The 16,754-nt window shown below is 44.1% G+C and overlaps 1 protein-coding gene across 1 annotated transcript in view; it reads right to left on the bottom strand.

Moving 5' to 3' along the window:
• Positions 1-16,754, bottom strand: part of LOC145398741 (ergosterol biosynthetic protein 28 homolog) — a 47,691-nt gene that overhangs the window by 4,132 nt on the left and 26,805 nt on the right. Inside the window, exons 4-5 of the mRNA XM_080271538.1 lie at positions 7,650-7,740; positions 300-418 (exon numbers count right to left, since the gene is read on the bottom strand). Coding sequence (XP_080127664.1) covers positions 300-418; positions 7,650-7,740 — 210 coding nt within the window. The remainder of the gene's footprint in view (positions 1-299; positions 419-7,649; positions 7,741-16,754) is intronic.

Raw genomic sequence — 16,754 nt, 5'->3', positions numbered from 1 at the left:
TACCAACCCCTGCCTGTACTACCAAACCCCTGCCTGTACTACTAACCCCTGTACTACCAACCCCTGCCTGTACTACCAACCCCTGTACTACCAACCCCTGCCTGTACTACCAACCCCTGCCTGTACTACCAACCCCTGTACTACCAACCCCTGCATGTACTACCAACCCCTGCATGTACTACCAACCCCTGTACTACCAACCCCTGCCTGTACTACTAACCCCTGTACTACCAACCCCTGCCTGTACTACCAACCCCTGTACTACCAACCCCTGTACTACCAACCCCTGCCTGACGTACCTGCTATGGCGACGGGGAATAGCGTGTAGAAGTTGATGGGTGCGGTGCGGTACCATAGCGTCTCTGTACCATTGGCCGCGATGGTCAGCACACACGAGCACAGCGCCATACTCAGGATCCTGGGGGCAGAGACAGAGAGAGAGAGGGGGGGGGGAGAGAGAGAAAGAGAGAGACGAGGCTGGTGAGATAAGGCTAAAGGAGGTGGCTGTGCTATTGATTACAAATTACAAGTACTACTCTAAGTCACCTGAACAGTAAACAGGTAAACATGACAAGAAAAACTCATTACGTCTGTGAGTGGCCATTGGGGAGGTGGGATTAAAACATATTCAAGCAGATTCATTAACACTTCTAGTAAAACACAACACTAGAAGGATTAAACTAGGGCAGCCTGTATGAGGCGGGAAGATCAAAAATATTACCACGAGTTTTTTTTTGTTTTGTTTTTTCATGAGCTGGCCGGAGGGAAAGAGCTCTTGTTTGTATTTACGCCTCACAAACACCAACACCAAGACCATTTCTATACCCCAGCAGGCGGTGAACTCAGGGACCAAAAACAGCTTGGGTGACGTTCCTCAATCAAGTTCACACTGACCAACAACTGGACCCTGAAGAAAACCCTTGCTACTGCCATTACTGTGACCTTCCACGAAACATCACACCTGACGACGATAAATCAGGATAAACACAGCCAAAGAAACAATGCCAGAAGGAAAGACAATGGTTGCAGTATCGCCTTGGTCTTAGATAGCATAACAAAGGCCAACTCTCACCTCACGACAAAGGTCCCTACAAAGCAGTGGATTTACGCCCATCACATTCCACCTCCCTGTGTCATGATTTGAGGGGTAACATAAATATTCCCCACCAACTCTCTGATCCGGAGTATGCAGGAAAGATGTGATGAGGACGGGTGTTAAAAATACCTCCACCACAGCTGGGAAAACGGGTGTGACGGTTATGACGGTTATTGTCAGTAGAGCCTCCATAGAGAAGAACGTTCGCCAAGGACAGGTTACATAGGCACCAATACTGACGCACCATCCCTCCCCCACACCAACAATGGATGGTACACATGACGCTGCAGCCATTGTTACTAAACCCGCACCTGTGACAGCAAATAGTGTGACAATCGCCTATTAAGCAACACATATATAATCATCTGTCAACACCCACACTACACATCATGCCGGACGCCTTGCCACACCTCCACCTACACTCGCACAGGCGCTACACACACTCCTTGTAGCATCTCCTCTGGTACATCCTTATCTTACTGTGTATGTTGTTATTATCTTTTATGTTTTAAGGCTAACTGTCCAATGCTACGGTCGCCTCCACAAAACAACACACAGGCACATTTGTCTTTGGTCAGGGGAGGTGGTCAGAGGGTAGAGTGCTACTGTTGTTCAATGTGACACGAAACTGATCCCAGTCTAGCACAGGGCCCAGTCAGATCTAGATTTCGTTACAACAGTCTAAACAGCCATAATCCCAGCCAACACTATATATTATGTCTATCTATCTATCTATTGCCAGACGCCTAAATCCCGTAAGGGGTGGCCACAAACAAATCGCCTCCATGTCGCCCTGTCCCCCGCCATCTCGTACCTGCAGTTAATACCATCACACTAGTCCTGCAAGAGACAGCCCTCCCTTGTACCCCTGCCATGTACCCAGGTTGGACGGTGTGTACTAGGGTCTGTGTGTAGCTGTATGGCGCCGTCTGTTGCGCGTAGGACGACTATTGAACCCCAGGAAACAGACTGTATTGACATCTGCTACTGTAACACATCTCCCTTCCTCATAGGCACTCCTCCCTGATCTCCACACTATTGATCAAGTTCTCCTCCTTACTACGACCTCCGTTTCACTCCTCTCTCTCTCTCTCTCTCTCTCTCTCTCTCTCTCTCTCTCTCTCTCTCTCTCTCTCTCTCTCTCTCTCTCTCTCTCTCTCTCTCTCTCTCTCTCTCTCTTCAGGCCTCAACTATGTCAAACAAATCTCCTCTTATTTATCCACAACATCCACTTCCACATCAAATCCACAGTAAATCCATTCCTTTCTCATATCCTCTGACTAACGCAAGAAAGCCTTGGTTTAATCACGCTTGTTCTAATGCTGTCCGCAACAAGGAGAGGGCCTATAAAAGGTACCAGAGCCAACCCACCCCTGAATCACATCTTTTATACGTTTCTGCCAGGAATCGTGCTAAGTCTGTTCTTCGCTCTGCAAAAAATAATTTCATCCATACTAAATGCTCTCACCTCCCCAAACTCGAATTCTTCCCGCTCCTTCTGGCACCTTACCAACAACCTTTCTAACAACTTTACCTCATCATCCTTCCCTCCTCTTTTCTACTCTGATGGCTCTGTAGCTATTTCTTCTACTGATAAAGCAGATCTCTTCGCTCAGACTTTCTCCTCCAATTCCACCTTAGACGATTCCGGTGCTGTTCCTCCATCACTTCCCTCCTCTGACTTCCTCATGGCTGACATTAAAATTTCTTCAGCTGATGTATTTTCTGCCATCACCGGCCTCAATACTAACAAGGCATATGGGCCTGATGGAGTCCCTCCTGTTGTTCTCAAGAACTGTGCTTCTGTGCTTACACCCTGCCTAGGCAAACTCTTTCGCCTTTGTCTATCAACCTGTACCTTTCCTTCTTGCTGGAAGTTTGCTTTCTTTCAGCCAGTCCCAAAGAAGGGTGACCATTCCCAACCCTCTAACTATCGTCCAATTGCTTTAACATCCTGTATCTCAAAAGTTTTCAAGTCAATTCTAAACAGAAAAATTTTAAAGCATCTTTCCTATCACAACCTTCTTTCTGATTGTCAGTATGGGTTCCGTCAGGGACGCTCCACTGGCGATCTTCTCACCTACCTTTCAGACTCCTGGTCATCCTCCTTTCGGGACTTTGGCGAAAGCTTTGCCATTGCACTTGACATCTCAAAAGCTTTCGATCGAGTCTGGCATAAATCTTTAATTTCCAAACTGCCCTCTTACGGTTTCTATCCTTCTATCTGTGCCTTCATCTATAGCTTCCTTTCTGGTCGTTCTATAGCCGCTGTTGTAGACGGCCATCGTTCTTCTAGATCTATCAACAGTGGTGTTCCTCAGGGCTCTGTCCTATCACCAACTCTCTTCCTTCTATTCATCAATGACCTTCTAAGCTGTACATCCAACCCTATCCACTCATATGCTGATGACTCCACCCTTCACCTTTCCATTCGGTTCCCACGACGCCCATCTCAGCAGTTACTTCAACAAACAAGGGATGAGGCTATGGCACACCTAATGTCTGACTTGGCTCGTATCTCTGGGGTAAAAATAATCTGGTTGTTTTTAATGCTTCAAAGACTCAGTTTTTGCACCTATCGGCATGACAAAATCTTCCACAGGTGTATTATTAAACATTCTAATGTTTAATAATATTCAGCTTAATCCTGCATCATCCTTGAACATGCTTTGGGTTTCATTTACTTGGGACTTATCTTGGAAAGATCATATTACATCTCTTGTAAAATCTGCTTCCAAGAGATTAGGTGTGCTAAGCCGACTCCGTTCCTTCTTTACCCCTGCACAATTGTTGACTCTATACAGGGGTTTCATCAACCCTTTTTGTGGAGTACAATTCTCATGTGTGGGGAGGTTCCCCATATACAGCTCTTCTCAATAGAGTGGAGTCAAAGGCTTTTCGTCTCATTAACTCTCCTCCTCTTACTGACTCTCTTCAATCTCTGTCTCTTCGTCGCATCGTTGCATCTTTATCTCTTTTCTATCGCTACTTCAATGGTCATTGTTCCTCTGAACTGTCTGCATGCATCCCTCCACCTCTACGACGGGCGCGTAGCACCCGTCTAGTAGCAAACTCTCATCCCTTTTCTGCCCAACTCTCTAATGCAAGAGTTAACTGTTACTCCCAGTCTTTCATTTATGCAACAGGTCAACTCTGGAACTGTCTCCCTCTGTCTGTATTTCCTGCTGCCTATGATCTCCAGTCTTTCAAACGCAGTGTGTCCAGGCATCTCGAAATGATCGGATCTTGAATTTGGCTCTCTCTTGTATTTTGTTTTTCTCTTGGAAGGAACAATAATTGCGGGCTCGTGGCCTTTGGTTCCTTCTTCCTCGCATTAAAAAAAAAAAAATACGTCCATGTGTCAATAAATCGCTGAATAAATCGCTGGTGGAGGTGATTTAAGTGAAAACCAGGTCCTCGGGTTGAATGGGTACGGGTAAATCACTGCCAAATCTCCTTGTCAATCTCTCACACTGCGTCTCCATCTCTCCTCCATCTCAGTCATTCTGCTCTCACTTATATTTACTTTTAACACTGCACCACCTTCAAACAACAGTGTAGTAGTAGTGGTGGTGGTGGTGGTGGTGGTGGTGGTGGTGGTAGTAGTGGTGGTGGTGGTGGTGGTGGTGGTGGTGGTGGTGGTGGTGGTGGTGGTAGTAGTAGTGGTGGTGGTGGTGGTGGTGGTGGTAGTAGCAGTAGTAGTAAATACAACCCCAGCTTATCTGAACGTGAACTCAGTGGACTGCAGGATTAAGTTCCCCTGGTCCTGCAATCCACAACCCTCCATCCCGGATATAGGCACATTAAACAATGCCCACACACACATCAGCAGACCCTGTCCCACAACACGGCACCTCCAGACATTACAGCACTAGCACTGACGCAACACCCACACCCTCACTTTACAGGCAGGGTCACACAACACCCCCATCACAACACCAAAGTACAAGCCCCCCCCCCCACGCTGCCATCCACCCATCGGAGGCGTCCGTAAACAAGTATGATATGGTTCACGTAGCATTCTAGCCAGACGCACACAACACAACAAACACATCAGACCACAGCACAGCACACGCCACACTAAGATAAAAACACAACCCCATAAAGGCTGTTGCTTACCTGTGGCTCACGGGTCCGCCAAGCCAGGCATGACCGGGGCTGGCCAACAACAACATGCAACTTTCATCATCGCCACACCCAAATCTTCACACTTTCACCTCCCTCATTACCACGTCCGCATACACAACGAACAACCTTGGTGACACGACACAACCCTCGGCAGTATTCCATATACATGCCACAGGAAATTACGACCTCTTGGACCTGATACGACGCTGTATTCTCTTTTGTATCTCTTTACTACCTACATAAGTGACATAAACAGCATGCACGAAGACAACCCATCAGACATGTATTTAAACTCGATTAAGAAGAGGTGTTAGGGGCCTCCTTCACTGACAGCAGTACGGGTGAAACTTGCTCAGGTGGGTCAATGACAGGGCTAGCGGCACTGGGTCAAAAGTGGCTAATTACATGATGACCGTATTTGCACGTCCCACCCAAAACAACTAACGGTTACCGAGATTTCGCAGTGAGGTGAAACGGATAACCTAACAATTTTGCCTGGCGGTTTGTTGTAGCGATTAGTAGGCTACTCATATGAGCTTAACATTAATTTTGTAAATGGGACTGAACTATTCTATTGGTGCACGAGATTATAACAATTAAATGTATTGTTGAAACGAAGTTTGAATCTTGTACTCCTTAATAATGTCGATCATTTATTTTGTTTTTCCCCCTGGTGTTATAAAATCATCCTTCGGACTCAGAGGCCAGCGGCGAACAACTTACGCAAACATTTCACCATTTATCTTCTGAACATACTATATTCATTATGTGGACGTCAGCAGCACAGCACCCACTGGCAGACCCACAGGCCAGTCTGTCACGAACTCCATCTTTGTTAAGCAGGCGCCACAAACCACGCCACCCGCCAGTGTGACAATCCCTTCGCTTTACTTGCCGTTTCGGTTCGCAAAAATGGCTAACATCTATCCATCTACCTATTGCCAGACGCCTTAACCCTGTAAGAAGTGGCCACAAAAAAATCGCCTCCATGTCGCCCTGTCCCCCGCCATTTCACTGCCCTCCCCCCAGCTCATACCCCCCCCTCTCTCATATACGTCACCACTCCATCCCTCCATCTCATCCTCGGCCTCTCCCTCTCTCTCCCCCCTTCTACCTCACTCACATACATTCAACTTAAGGACCGTATACTGAGTGGCATTGAGCTTCGCAGTATCTTTTCCATAGCGATTTATTTTGCCTATTACACTCTGATAGCCTCTGTTTTGCTACGTACATCATTCCAATACTGATAAATTTGCCTCAGTAATTATCTTTTTAAATAACAGAACAGAGGTAGGAAAACCAAGTGAATAAATAATAATAATAATAATAATAATCCATACACCATAGTACAAGTGTCCTCCATTCATTTAAAAATCTGAGGTATATAATGTGCAAAATAAGTCGCAAAGGAGGATACGTTGCGAAATCTCAGAGAGAGAGAGAGAGAGCACAGCCATCACTGTGGTCATTCAGGCGGGCTTAATATCTTCCTTATCAGTTAATTTTGGATTACGATTCCTTAACATTATTTTTTATGCTATTTATCCAAGGTATGGCGACATTAGAATATAATAAAACAGAACGGGATAACGAATAATAAGCACAATAAATCGCTCAGGAGGAGATGCTAGGGAGGTTCCTTAACATAAAAGGACAGGAAGCTATTAGCAAGATAAATCGCTTATGAGGAAGTGTTAGGGAGCTTTCTTAACACATACGAGGATAGGAAGACATATCGTAAACAGAAAAAATCACTTAGGAAGAGGTGTTGGGGAGCTTCCTTAACACGTACGAGGACAGGAAGGTATATGTAAAAATAAATCGCTTAGGAAGAGGTGTTATGGAGCTTCCTTAACACGTAAGAAAACAGGAAGGTATAATAAGCAAAATAAATCGCATAGGGAGAGGTGTTACGGAGCTCCCTAAACCACCTATGACAAAACGCTAAGTACAACGCTGACAAAATGGGGGATCCAAGAACACAGACCGAGACGACAGTGCCAGAGTTGACCAGATGAAAAAAATACAATAATACTAATACTAATAATAATAATAACAACAACAATAGCAATGACTAATTAATAATAATAATAATAATAAGAAGAAGAAGAATAAGAAGAAGAAGAAGAAGAAGAAGAAGAAGAAGAAAAGAAGAATAGCAATACTATTACTACTACTACTACTACTACTACTACTACTACTAATAATAATAATAATAATAATAATAATAATATAAAAATACTGGTTATTTTTTGTGTAAGGGCGTTGGACAACAAAAGGGCGAGGATGAGTAGCGAGAGGTGCTGTGTGGCCGCCGTGATGGGGCAGGGAGGCAGGGAGAGAGTACAGAAGAGGAGCGGACATGAGTACCAACGAGAGAGAGAGAGAGAGGGAGGGAGGGAGGGAGGGAGGCAATACTAACGGCTTGTGGTGGATGCAGAGGGCGCAGTGTGTCATGATGAGGGCGCTGAGGAGGCGGTGTGTACCCAGCAGGCGTGACATGGCGGGGTTGACTGAAAGAACAAGAGTAACTGATAAAATAACAACAATAACACCATATAATAACAATAACAACAGATAAAATACAAATAACATAAAATAACAACAATAACACCATATAATAACAATAAGAACATATACAAATAACAAAACAATAACATTAAATAAAAATAACAAAATAACAATAACAGACAAAATAACAAACAAAATAACGATAACAAATAACAATAACAACATAAGAATAACAGATAAAATAACAAAAACAAAATAACATTAACAAAATGAACAGATAAAATAACAGAAATAACAGCAATAAAAAAACAATAACATAACAATAACATGAATTTAAAAAAACACGATAACAAATAAAATAACAACAATAACAACTAAGAATAACAGATAAAATAACAAAAAATAACAATAACATAAAGTAAAATGAACAGATAAAATAACAGCAATAACATAACAATAACATTAAATAAAAATAACAAAATAACAATAACATAAACATAACAAATAAAATAACAATAACAACATAAAATAACAAAATAACATAACAGCAGATAAAAAATAACAACAATAACAACATAAGACAACAATAACAAAGTAGAATAACAATAACAAGATAAAATAACAATAACAAGATAAAATAACAATAACAACAACAATAAAAATAACAAAATAACAATAAGGGATAAAATAACGAAAACATAAAATAACAATAACATAAAATAACAATAACAAATAACAATAACAAAATAACATAAAATAACAATACCAAGATAAAATAACACCAATAAGAACAGAAAATAACAATAACAAAAGATAAAATAACAATAAAACATACAATAACAGTAACACGATACAATAACAATAACAGCAGATAAAAGAACACCAATAACAAGAGATAAAATAACATCACAAGTATTAACACTCCCAGGCTGCAATAACAAGATAAAATAATAACATCACAAGTATTAACACTCCCACGCTGCAATAACAGCGCTTCAAATGACACGTTAAGAATACTAATAATGACAACTGTAGTAGTAGTAGTAGTAGTAGTAGTAGTAGTAGCAGTAGTAGTAGTAGTAGTAGTAGTAGTAGTAGTAGTAGTAGTAGTAGTAGTCGTAGTAGTAGTAGTAGCAGTAGTAGTAGTAGTAGTAGCAGTAGTAGTAGTAGAAGTAGTAGTAGTAGTAGTAGTCGTAGTAGTAGTTGTAGCAGTAGTAGTAGTAGTAGTAGTTGCAGGAACAAGGTCTTCTGAAACGTGATCTAGGTGGGCTGCAGGATTTTTTTTTTCTTTTTTACTGCAAGGAAAAAAGAACCAAAGGCCACGAGCCCGCAGATTATTCCCTCCAAGAAAAAACAAAAACAAGATGACAGAGCCAAGTCCAAGATCCGATCATTTCGAGATGCCTGGACACACTGCGTTTAAGAGACTGGAGATCATAGAAAGTAGGAACAACAGACAGAGGGAGACAGTTCCAGAGTTGACCTGCTGCATAAATGAAGGACTGGGAGTAATGGTTAACTCTTGCATTGGCGAGCTGGACAGAAAAGGGATGAGAGTTTGCTGCTAGACGGGTGCTACGCGCCCGTCGTAGAGGAGGAGGGATGCAAGCAGACAGCTCAGAGGAGCAGTGACCATTTAAGTAGCGATAGAAAAAGAGATAAAGATGCAACAATGCGAAGAAGAGACAGAGGTTGAAGGGAGTCAGTAAGAGGAGGAGAGTTAATGAGACGAAAAGCCTTTGACTCCACCTTCTTGAGAAGAGCTGTATGTGGGAAGCCTCCCCACACATGAGAGTTGTACTCCACACTGGGGTGAATAAAACCCGTGTATAAAGTCAATAACTGTGCAGGGGTAAAGCAAGCACGGAGTTGGCATAGCACATCTAACATCTTGGAAGTAGATTTTACAAGAGGTAATATGATAAATCCTGGGAGAATAAAACCCATAGTATGTTTAAAGATGATGCAGGATTGAGGTGGATATTGTTAAAAATTATAGGATACTCCTGCGAATGATTCTGAAGGGTTGATAATTGTATGAACTGAGTTTTTGACGCATTAAAAATAAGATTACTTTTACCCCAGTCAGAGATACGAGTATGAGCCAAGTCAGACATTAGGTGTGCCATAGCCTCATCCCTTGTTTGTTGAAGTAACTGCTGAGATGGACGTTGCGGGAAGCAAATGGAAAGGTGAAGGGTGGAGTCATCAGAGTATGAGTGGATAGGGTTGGACGTACAGCTTAACAGGTCATTGGTGAATAGAAGGAGAAGAGTTGGTAATAGGACAGAGCCCTGAGGAACACCACTATTGATAGCTCTGGGAGAGGTACGATGACCGTCTACAACAGCGGCTATAGAACGACCAGAAAGGAAGCTATAGATGAAGGCACAGATAGAAGGATAGAAACCGAAAGAGGCCAGTTTGGAAACTAAAAATTTATTCCAAACTCGATCAAAAGCCTTTGGGATGTCATGTGCAACTGCAAAGCTTTCGCCAAAGTCTCGAAAGGAGGATGACCAGGAGTCTAAAAGGTATGTGAGAAGATCGCCAGTGGAGCGTCCCTGACGGAACCCATACTGACGATCAGAAAGGTTGTGCTTTTTTTTTTTTTTTTTTTTTTGTTAAGAACAGACTCGAAACCTTTTGAGATACAGGATGTTAAAGCATTTGGACGATAGTTGGAGGGTTGGGAATGGTCACCCTTCTTTGGGACTGGCTGAAAGAGAGCAAACTTCCAGCAAGAAGGAAAGGTACAAGTTGATAGACAAAGGCGAAAGAGTTTGCCTCGGCAGGGTGTAAGCACAGAAGCACAGTTCTGGAGAACATCAGGAGGGACTCCATCAGGCCCATATGCCTTGTTTGTACTGAGGCCGGTGATGGCAGAAAATACATCAGCTAAAGAAATTTTAATGTCGGCCATGAGGAAGTCAGAGGAGGGAAGTGATGGAGGAAAAGCACCGGAATTGTCTAAGGTGGAATTGGAGGAGAAAGTCTGGGCGAAGAGATCTGCTTTATCGGTAGAAGAATAGCTACAGAGCCATCAGAGTAGAAAAGAGGAGGGAAGGATGATGAGGTAAAGTTGTTAGAAAGGTTTCTGGCAGAGGGTTTGCTAGAAGCAGCGGGAAGAATTTGAGTTGGAGAGTTCAGGGCATTTAGTACGAATAAAGTTATTTTTAACAGAGCAAAGAACAGACTTAGCACAATTCCGGACAGAAAAATAAGAGAGATGAGATTCAGGAGTGGGTTGGCTCCGATACCTTTTGTAGGCCATCTTGTTGTGGACAGCATTAGAACAAGCTTTTTTTAACATTAGTCACAGGGTATTAGAAGGAAATGTATGCCTCCATGCCCGAGAGAAGAACCTTCGTAATCTGCAAGACACACTCAGATGGCTCTTGCAGTCCACCATCCTCCTTTCAGATGATAGTGTGGGAGATGAGGGGCTTCTGCAGTATTGAGCAAAGGATTTGTTCACGTATGTCCGTGTCAGCACGTGAAGGCGTCCCTCTCCAGCACCATACTGATGAAACTACACAGAATACTATTATACATCCGGAGTTTCGAACTAGTGAAGCGACATTTCCACCCATTCAAGTCGCCTGATCTCGTTCGCTCCCGGCGCAGCTTCGAAACAATATAATGGAACTGTTTTGAATTCTTTTACAAGTCTGGGGTTCCGAAGCAATGAATCAGGACTCGAACTCTTCCAATGCACTTCAGACTTACTGGATTATTGCTTTTTATTGTAACGAGCTAAAATTTTCACTTCTTCATCCTCAGTGCTGTGTTGTAAAAATAGATTAATATTAGAATCAGGTGCACTGAGTATAGCAAGCGGGGTGGGAGGGAGGGAGGGAGGGCGACTTCTTGCGTCCTCCGGGTACGGCTCAGGGCTAGTAATGTCAATCCTGCGTTACTTATTCATTTCCCAATCCTACATGCACGCCCACACCTGCAGACTGTGCCGTTCCCCACATCAAATTACAGCCAGGTGAGCTTCTAGTGACGAATGATCAGACTCCTCTCTCTCTCTCTCTCTCTCTCATCATCTTTTACATCTTCGTTCATTTTCATTTTTCTGCCATCCTCTCTCTCTCTCTCTCTCTCTCTCTCTCTCTCTCTTGGCCCACTTTTATTTTCCTGCCATCATTACTTTCCCTCTTCCTTCCTCTCCTCCTATCTTTTTCCTCCTCCTCCTCCTCCTATCTTCCTCTTCCTCCTCCTCCTCCTCCACTTACCTTATCTCTCCCTCCATTCTGCTTAGCCTCTCCTCGGCACCTCTCCAACCTCTCTCTCTCTCTCTCTCTCTCTCACACAGCCACCTTTCCTCTCTCCTGTTCCCCCCTCTTTCTCTCTCTCTCTCTCTCTCTCTCTCTCTCTCTCTCTCTCTCTCTCTCTCTCTCTCTCACACAGTCACCTTTCCTCTCTCCTGTTCCCCCCCCTCTCTCTCTCTCTCTCTCTCTCTCTCTCTCTCTCAAGTATGGAGCTTATGTTTTTGGCTCGATTTCTGTCTGTCTGTGTCAGTCTGTCAGCCTATTTGTCTGTCTGTCTGTCTGTCTGTTTGTATATCTGTCTGTCTGTCTGTCTGTCTGTCTATCTATCTGTCTGTCCGTCTGTTTGTATGTCAGTCTATCTGCCTATTTGTCTGTCTGTCTGTCTATCCGTCTGTCTGTCTTTCTGTCTGTCTATCTACCTCTCTGTCTGTCTGTCTGTTACCAAAATTACGGAAAAACTATTGGACATAATTAGACCTGATTTGCGATAATGACCAAGGAGCATAAGAGCAACAGGTGATTACATTCTGGGTGTCAAAGGTCAAAGGTCAAGGTCAAAGGGGGTTTTATTTTTTTATGCGAGGAAGAAGGAACCCAAGGCTGAGCTGATGGAGGTATACGCTCTCCGAATGCTCTTGTTACTGACTTTTCAACTCCGGGTCCTGTTTATCTTTGGACACTCTCTCTCTCTCTCTCTCTCTCTCTCTCTCTCTCTCTCTCCAAAATTACGGGTTATGTGTGGAGAGAGAGAGAGAGAGAGAGAGAGAGAGAGAGAGAGAGAGAGAGAGAGAGCGTCTGAGTATAGGCATAAGGTGTAGATTATTATTATTATTATTATTATTATTATTATTATTATTATTACCGGTATTATTATTATTATTATTATTATTATTATTACCGGTATTATTATTATTATTACTATTATTATTATTACTATTATTATTATTATTATTATAACTAGCAGTAGTAGTAGTAGTAGTAGTAGTAATAGTAGTAGTAATAAGAAGCTTGGATTGTTTCGTGAGTGTGTGTGTGTGTGTGTGTGTGTGTGTGTGTGTGTGTGTGTGTGTGTGTGTGTGTGTGTGTCTCTCTCTCTCTCTCTCTCTCTCTCTCTCTCTCTCAAGTGCCACCCTATTGTAACCTTCTTATTGATTTAGACCCTCTTTTATGGCAGGCCTCTCATTCCCACTCGCCGTCTCCCACACACTTACCCCTCTATCTCACTCCACGCACTGCCCCACACACTCACACACCCATCCCCTCCTCCTCTCACTGACTCTCTATATCACACACACACACACACACACACACACACACACACACACACACACACACAATCTCACTTTCACTCACTCTCTCACACACTCCTACTCTCCCTCTCGCTCACTTTCTCACACACTCTCCTCCCCTCACTCTAACATACCTTCCTAGGGTTTTATTCGAAGTATATTCAAAGTCTATCTATCTATCTATTGCCAGACGCCATAATCCCGTAAGGGGTGGCCATTTGACTTTGAGTTATTTGTTTTACGGGGAGGGGCACTAACCCTCCACCAACCCACTTGCTGACACGTAGGGAGCACGTATGGTTTGGTGATATGGTTACCACCCAGCGTTGTAAATGGTTTCTTGGCTTACAGGAAACCATTTGGCTTGTCACTCAATGTAAAGCCACCTGTAAAGGAAAGAAAAGCAATAAGAAGTGACAGGAAAGATGGGAGAAATATGAAGAGAGGAGGGCAGACACAGAAAAAGAATGATAAAGGCTAAGGAAGAAGTAGGCAGCACTACATCAAGTGAATGGATGATGGTGAGAAATAGGAAGAGAGGAGGACAGGCACAGAAAAAGAATGATAGAGACTAAGGAAGAAGTAGGCAGCACTACATCAAGTGAGTGGATGATGGTCGCCACCACCTTTATATATATACACTGTCTGTCTGTCTCTCTCTCTCTCTCTCTCTCTCACGACTACTGCAGCTCTTGGGGCAAACTTTTGTGAAACACTGTATGATACCTGATGCTGCTGGGAGAGTGGCTGAGAGAGAGAGAGAGAGAGAGAGAGAGAGAGAGAGAGAGACAGACAGACAGACAGACAGACAGACAGAGAGAATTCATTATTTTCACTTTTATACACAAAACACAAGACCGCCTTCAAAACAAACAAACAAACAAACAAAGATGGCGGACGGTTCCAGATATGACCAGTTGCATACTAGAGAGGCTGTGTGTGTGTGTGTGTGTGTGTGTGTGTGTGTGTGTGTGTGTGTGTGTGTGTGTGTGTGTGTGTGAAGTAGGGGTGAGATGATGATGATGGTATGTGTGTGTGTGTGTGTGTGTGTGTGTGTGTGTGTGTGTGTGTGTGTGTGTGTGTGTGTGTGTGTGTGTGTGTGTGTGTGTGTGTGTGAAGTAGGGGTGAGTTAATGATGATGATGATGGTATGTGTGTGTGTGTGTGTGTGTGTGTGTGTGTGTGTGTGTGTGTGTGTGTGTGTGTGTGTGTGTGTGTGTGAAAAATCAATCCAAATTTTTATTCGATTTTAACCAAACTTGGTGGAAGAGTTGAGGGTCACCCAACAAGGGAACCAATTATATTTTAGAACATGAGGTCAACGTTAAAGGGCTTGGTCATACTCTGGATGGGTTAGGGGTCAGGCAAGAAGGAGAAAGGTAGGAAGAATGGAGGGAGGGAGGGAAAGAGAGAAAGGGACGGAGGGAGGGAGGGAAGTGACACAGAGAGGGAGGGAGGGAAAGAGGCAGAAGGAGAGAGGGAGGGAAAGAGATAGAGGGAGGGAGGGAGGGAGGGAAAAAGATAGAGGGAGGGAGGGAGAGAGCGAGGGAGAGAAAGAAACAGTTGGTGGAAGAGGGTGTTGTGCTCTCGGAATGCTCCTTCTCGTCCGATTTGAATGAAACTACGTGGAAGGGTTGAGGATCAGCCAAGGAAGCAGAGAGTCCACTTTCAGAACAGTAGGTCAGCTCAGTCTTCATCCGATTTAGGCCAAACTTGGTGGAAGGAGTGTGGGTTAGGCAAGGATGAAAGTAATCTCTCTCTCTCTCTCTCTCTCTCTCTCTCTCTCGAATTGTCTTTAAAGTCAAGGTCACACAGCATAAAGAGAGAAACATACTGAGGAAGTGAGAGAGAGAGAGAGAGAGAGAGAGAGAGAGAGAGAGAGAGAGGAGAAAGAAAATAAAGAGAGGAAAGGAGGAAGGAGAGAAAGAAGCGAGGGAGGAAGAAAATGAGAGGTAAAGAAGAAGGAGGGAGAGAGAATGAGAAGGAAAGAGAGATGGGAAGGAGGGAGGGAGGAAAGAAGGGAAGTAGGAAGAAGGGAAGGAGGGAGGGAGGGAAGGAAAGGAGGTAAAGGGAAGGAAAGAGAAGGGAAGGGAGAAGGGGGGAGAGAAGGAGAGAGGGAGGGAAGCAAGGAAAGGAGGTAAGGGGAAGGAAAGAGGAGGGAAGGGAGGGAAGGATAGAGGGAGGGAGGGAAGGAGGGAAAGAAGGAGCGAAGGAGTGAGGGGATGAGGGAGGGAGGGAGGGAAAGAGGGAGGGAAAGGAGGGAGGGAGGGAGGGAAGGAGGAAAAGGGAAAGAAAGAGAGGTAGGAAGGAGGGAGGGAGGGAAAGAGGGAGGGAGGGAGGGACAGAGGGAAGGAGGGAGGGAGGGAGGGACAGGAGAGAAGGAGGGAAAGAAGGAGGGGGGAAGGGAGGGAGGGAGGGAGGAAGGGAGGGAGGTGGCATTGTCTGAGTGTCATAATACTGATGCACAACAGCTTTTTGCTTCTTACCTGTCCAACTCTTTCTTTCCTCCATACTTCCTTCCTTCCTTCCTTCTTCCCTCCTTCTTTCCTTTCTTTCTTCCTTTCTTCTCTCCTTCCTTCCTATCTTTTCCTACTTAATTCCTTCCTTCCTTCTTCCTTCCTTCCTTACTCTCTTAGTTATTTTCTTCCTTCCTTCATTCATTCATTCTTTTCTTCCTTCTTCCTTCCTTCATTCATTCTTTTCTTCCTTCTTCCTTCCTTCCTTCCGTCTTCCTTCATTCCTTCCTTACTTTATCCTTTCCCTCACTTTTCCTTCCTTCTTTCCTCCTTTTCTTCCTTCCTTCTTTCCTCCTTTCCTTCCTTCCTTCTTTCCTCCTTTTCTTCCTTCCTTCTTTCCTCCTTTTCTTCCTTCCTTCCTTCCCTTCTTTTCCTTTTCTTTCGTCTTTCCTTCATTTTCCTTCTATTTCTCAAAGTCATTTTTCCTCTCTCTCTCTCTCTTTCCCTCCTTCCTCTGTTTGTTTGTTTCCTTCTTTCCTTCTGTCTTCCTTTCCTCCCCTTTCTCTCTTTCTCCTTCCTCTCTTCCTTCCCTCCATCATCCCTCCTTCCTCCTTATCTCGCTGTCTTCTTTCCTATCTTTCTCCCTCCCTTCCTTCCTTCCTTCCTCCTCCTCCTCCTCCCTACCTCTCTTCCTTCCCTCCTTCCTCTTTCTTTGCCTCCTCTTCTCCCTCCCTCCTTTCATTCTTCTTTTTTTCTCTCCTTCCTTCCTTCCTTCTTTCCTTCCCTCCCTCCTTCCTTCCCTCCCTCTTTCTTTCCTTCCTTCCTTCCCTCCCTCCTTCCTTCTATCCTTCTTTCTTTCTCTCCTTCCTTCCTTCCTTCTCTCCTTCCCTTCCTCCCTCTTTCTTTCTCACCTTCCTTCCTTCTTTCCTTCCCTCCCTCCCTCCTTCCTTCTCTCCCTCCCTGCCTCCCTCCTTCCTTCTCTCCCTCCCTCCCTG

This window comes from Coenobita brevimanus, chromosome 46, assembly GCF_032717465.1.
Source record: "Coenobita brevimanus isolate Jiangsu-jjx chromosome 46, ASM3271746v2, whole genome shotgun sequence".
Classification (NCBI taxonomy): Eukaryota; Metazoa; Arthropoda; class Malacostraca; order Decapoda; family Coenobitidae; genus Coenobita; species Coenobita brevimanus.
Note: the sequence above shows the minus strand (reverse complement) of the source record. Positions and strands in the feature narration are given on the sequence as shown.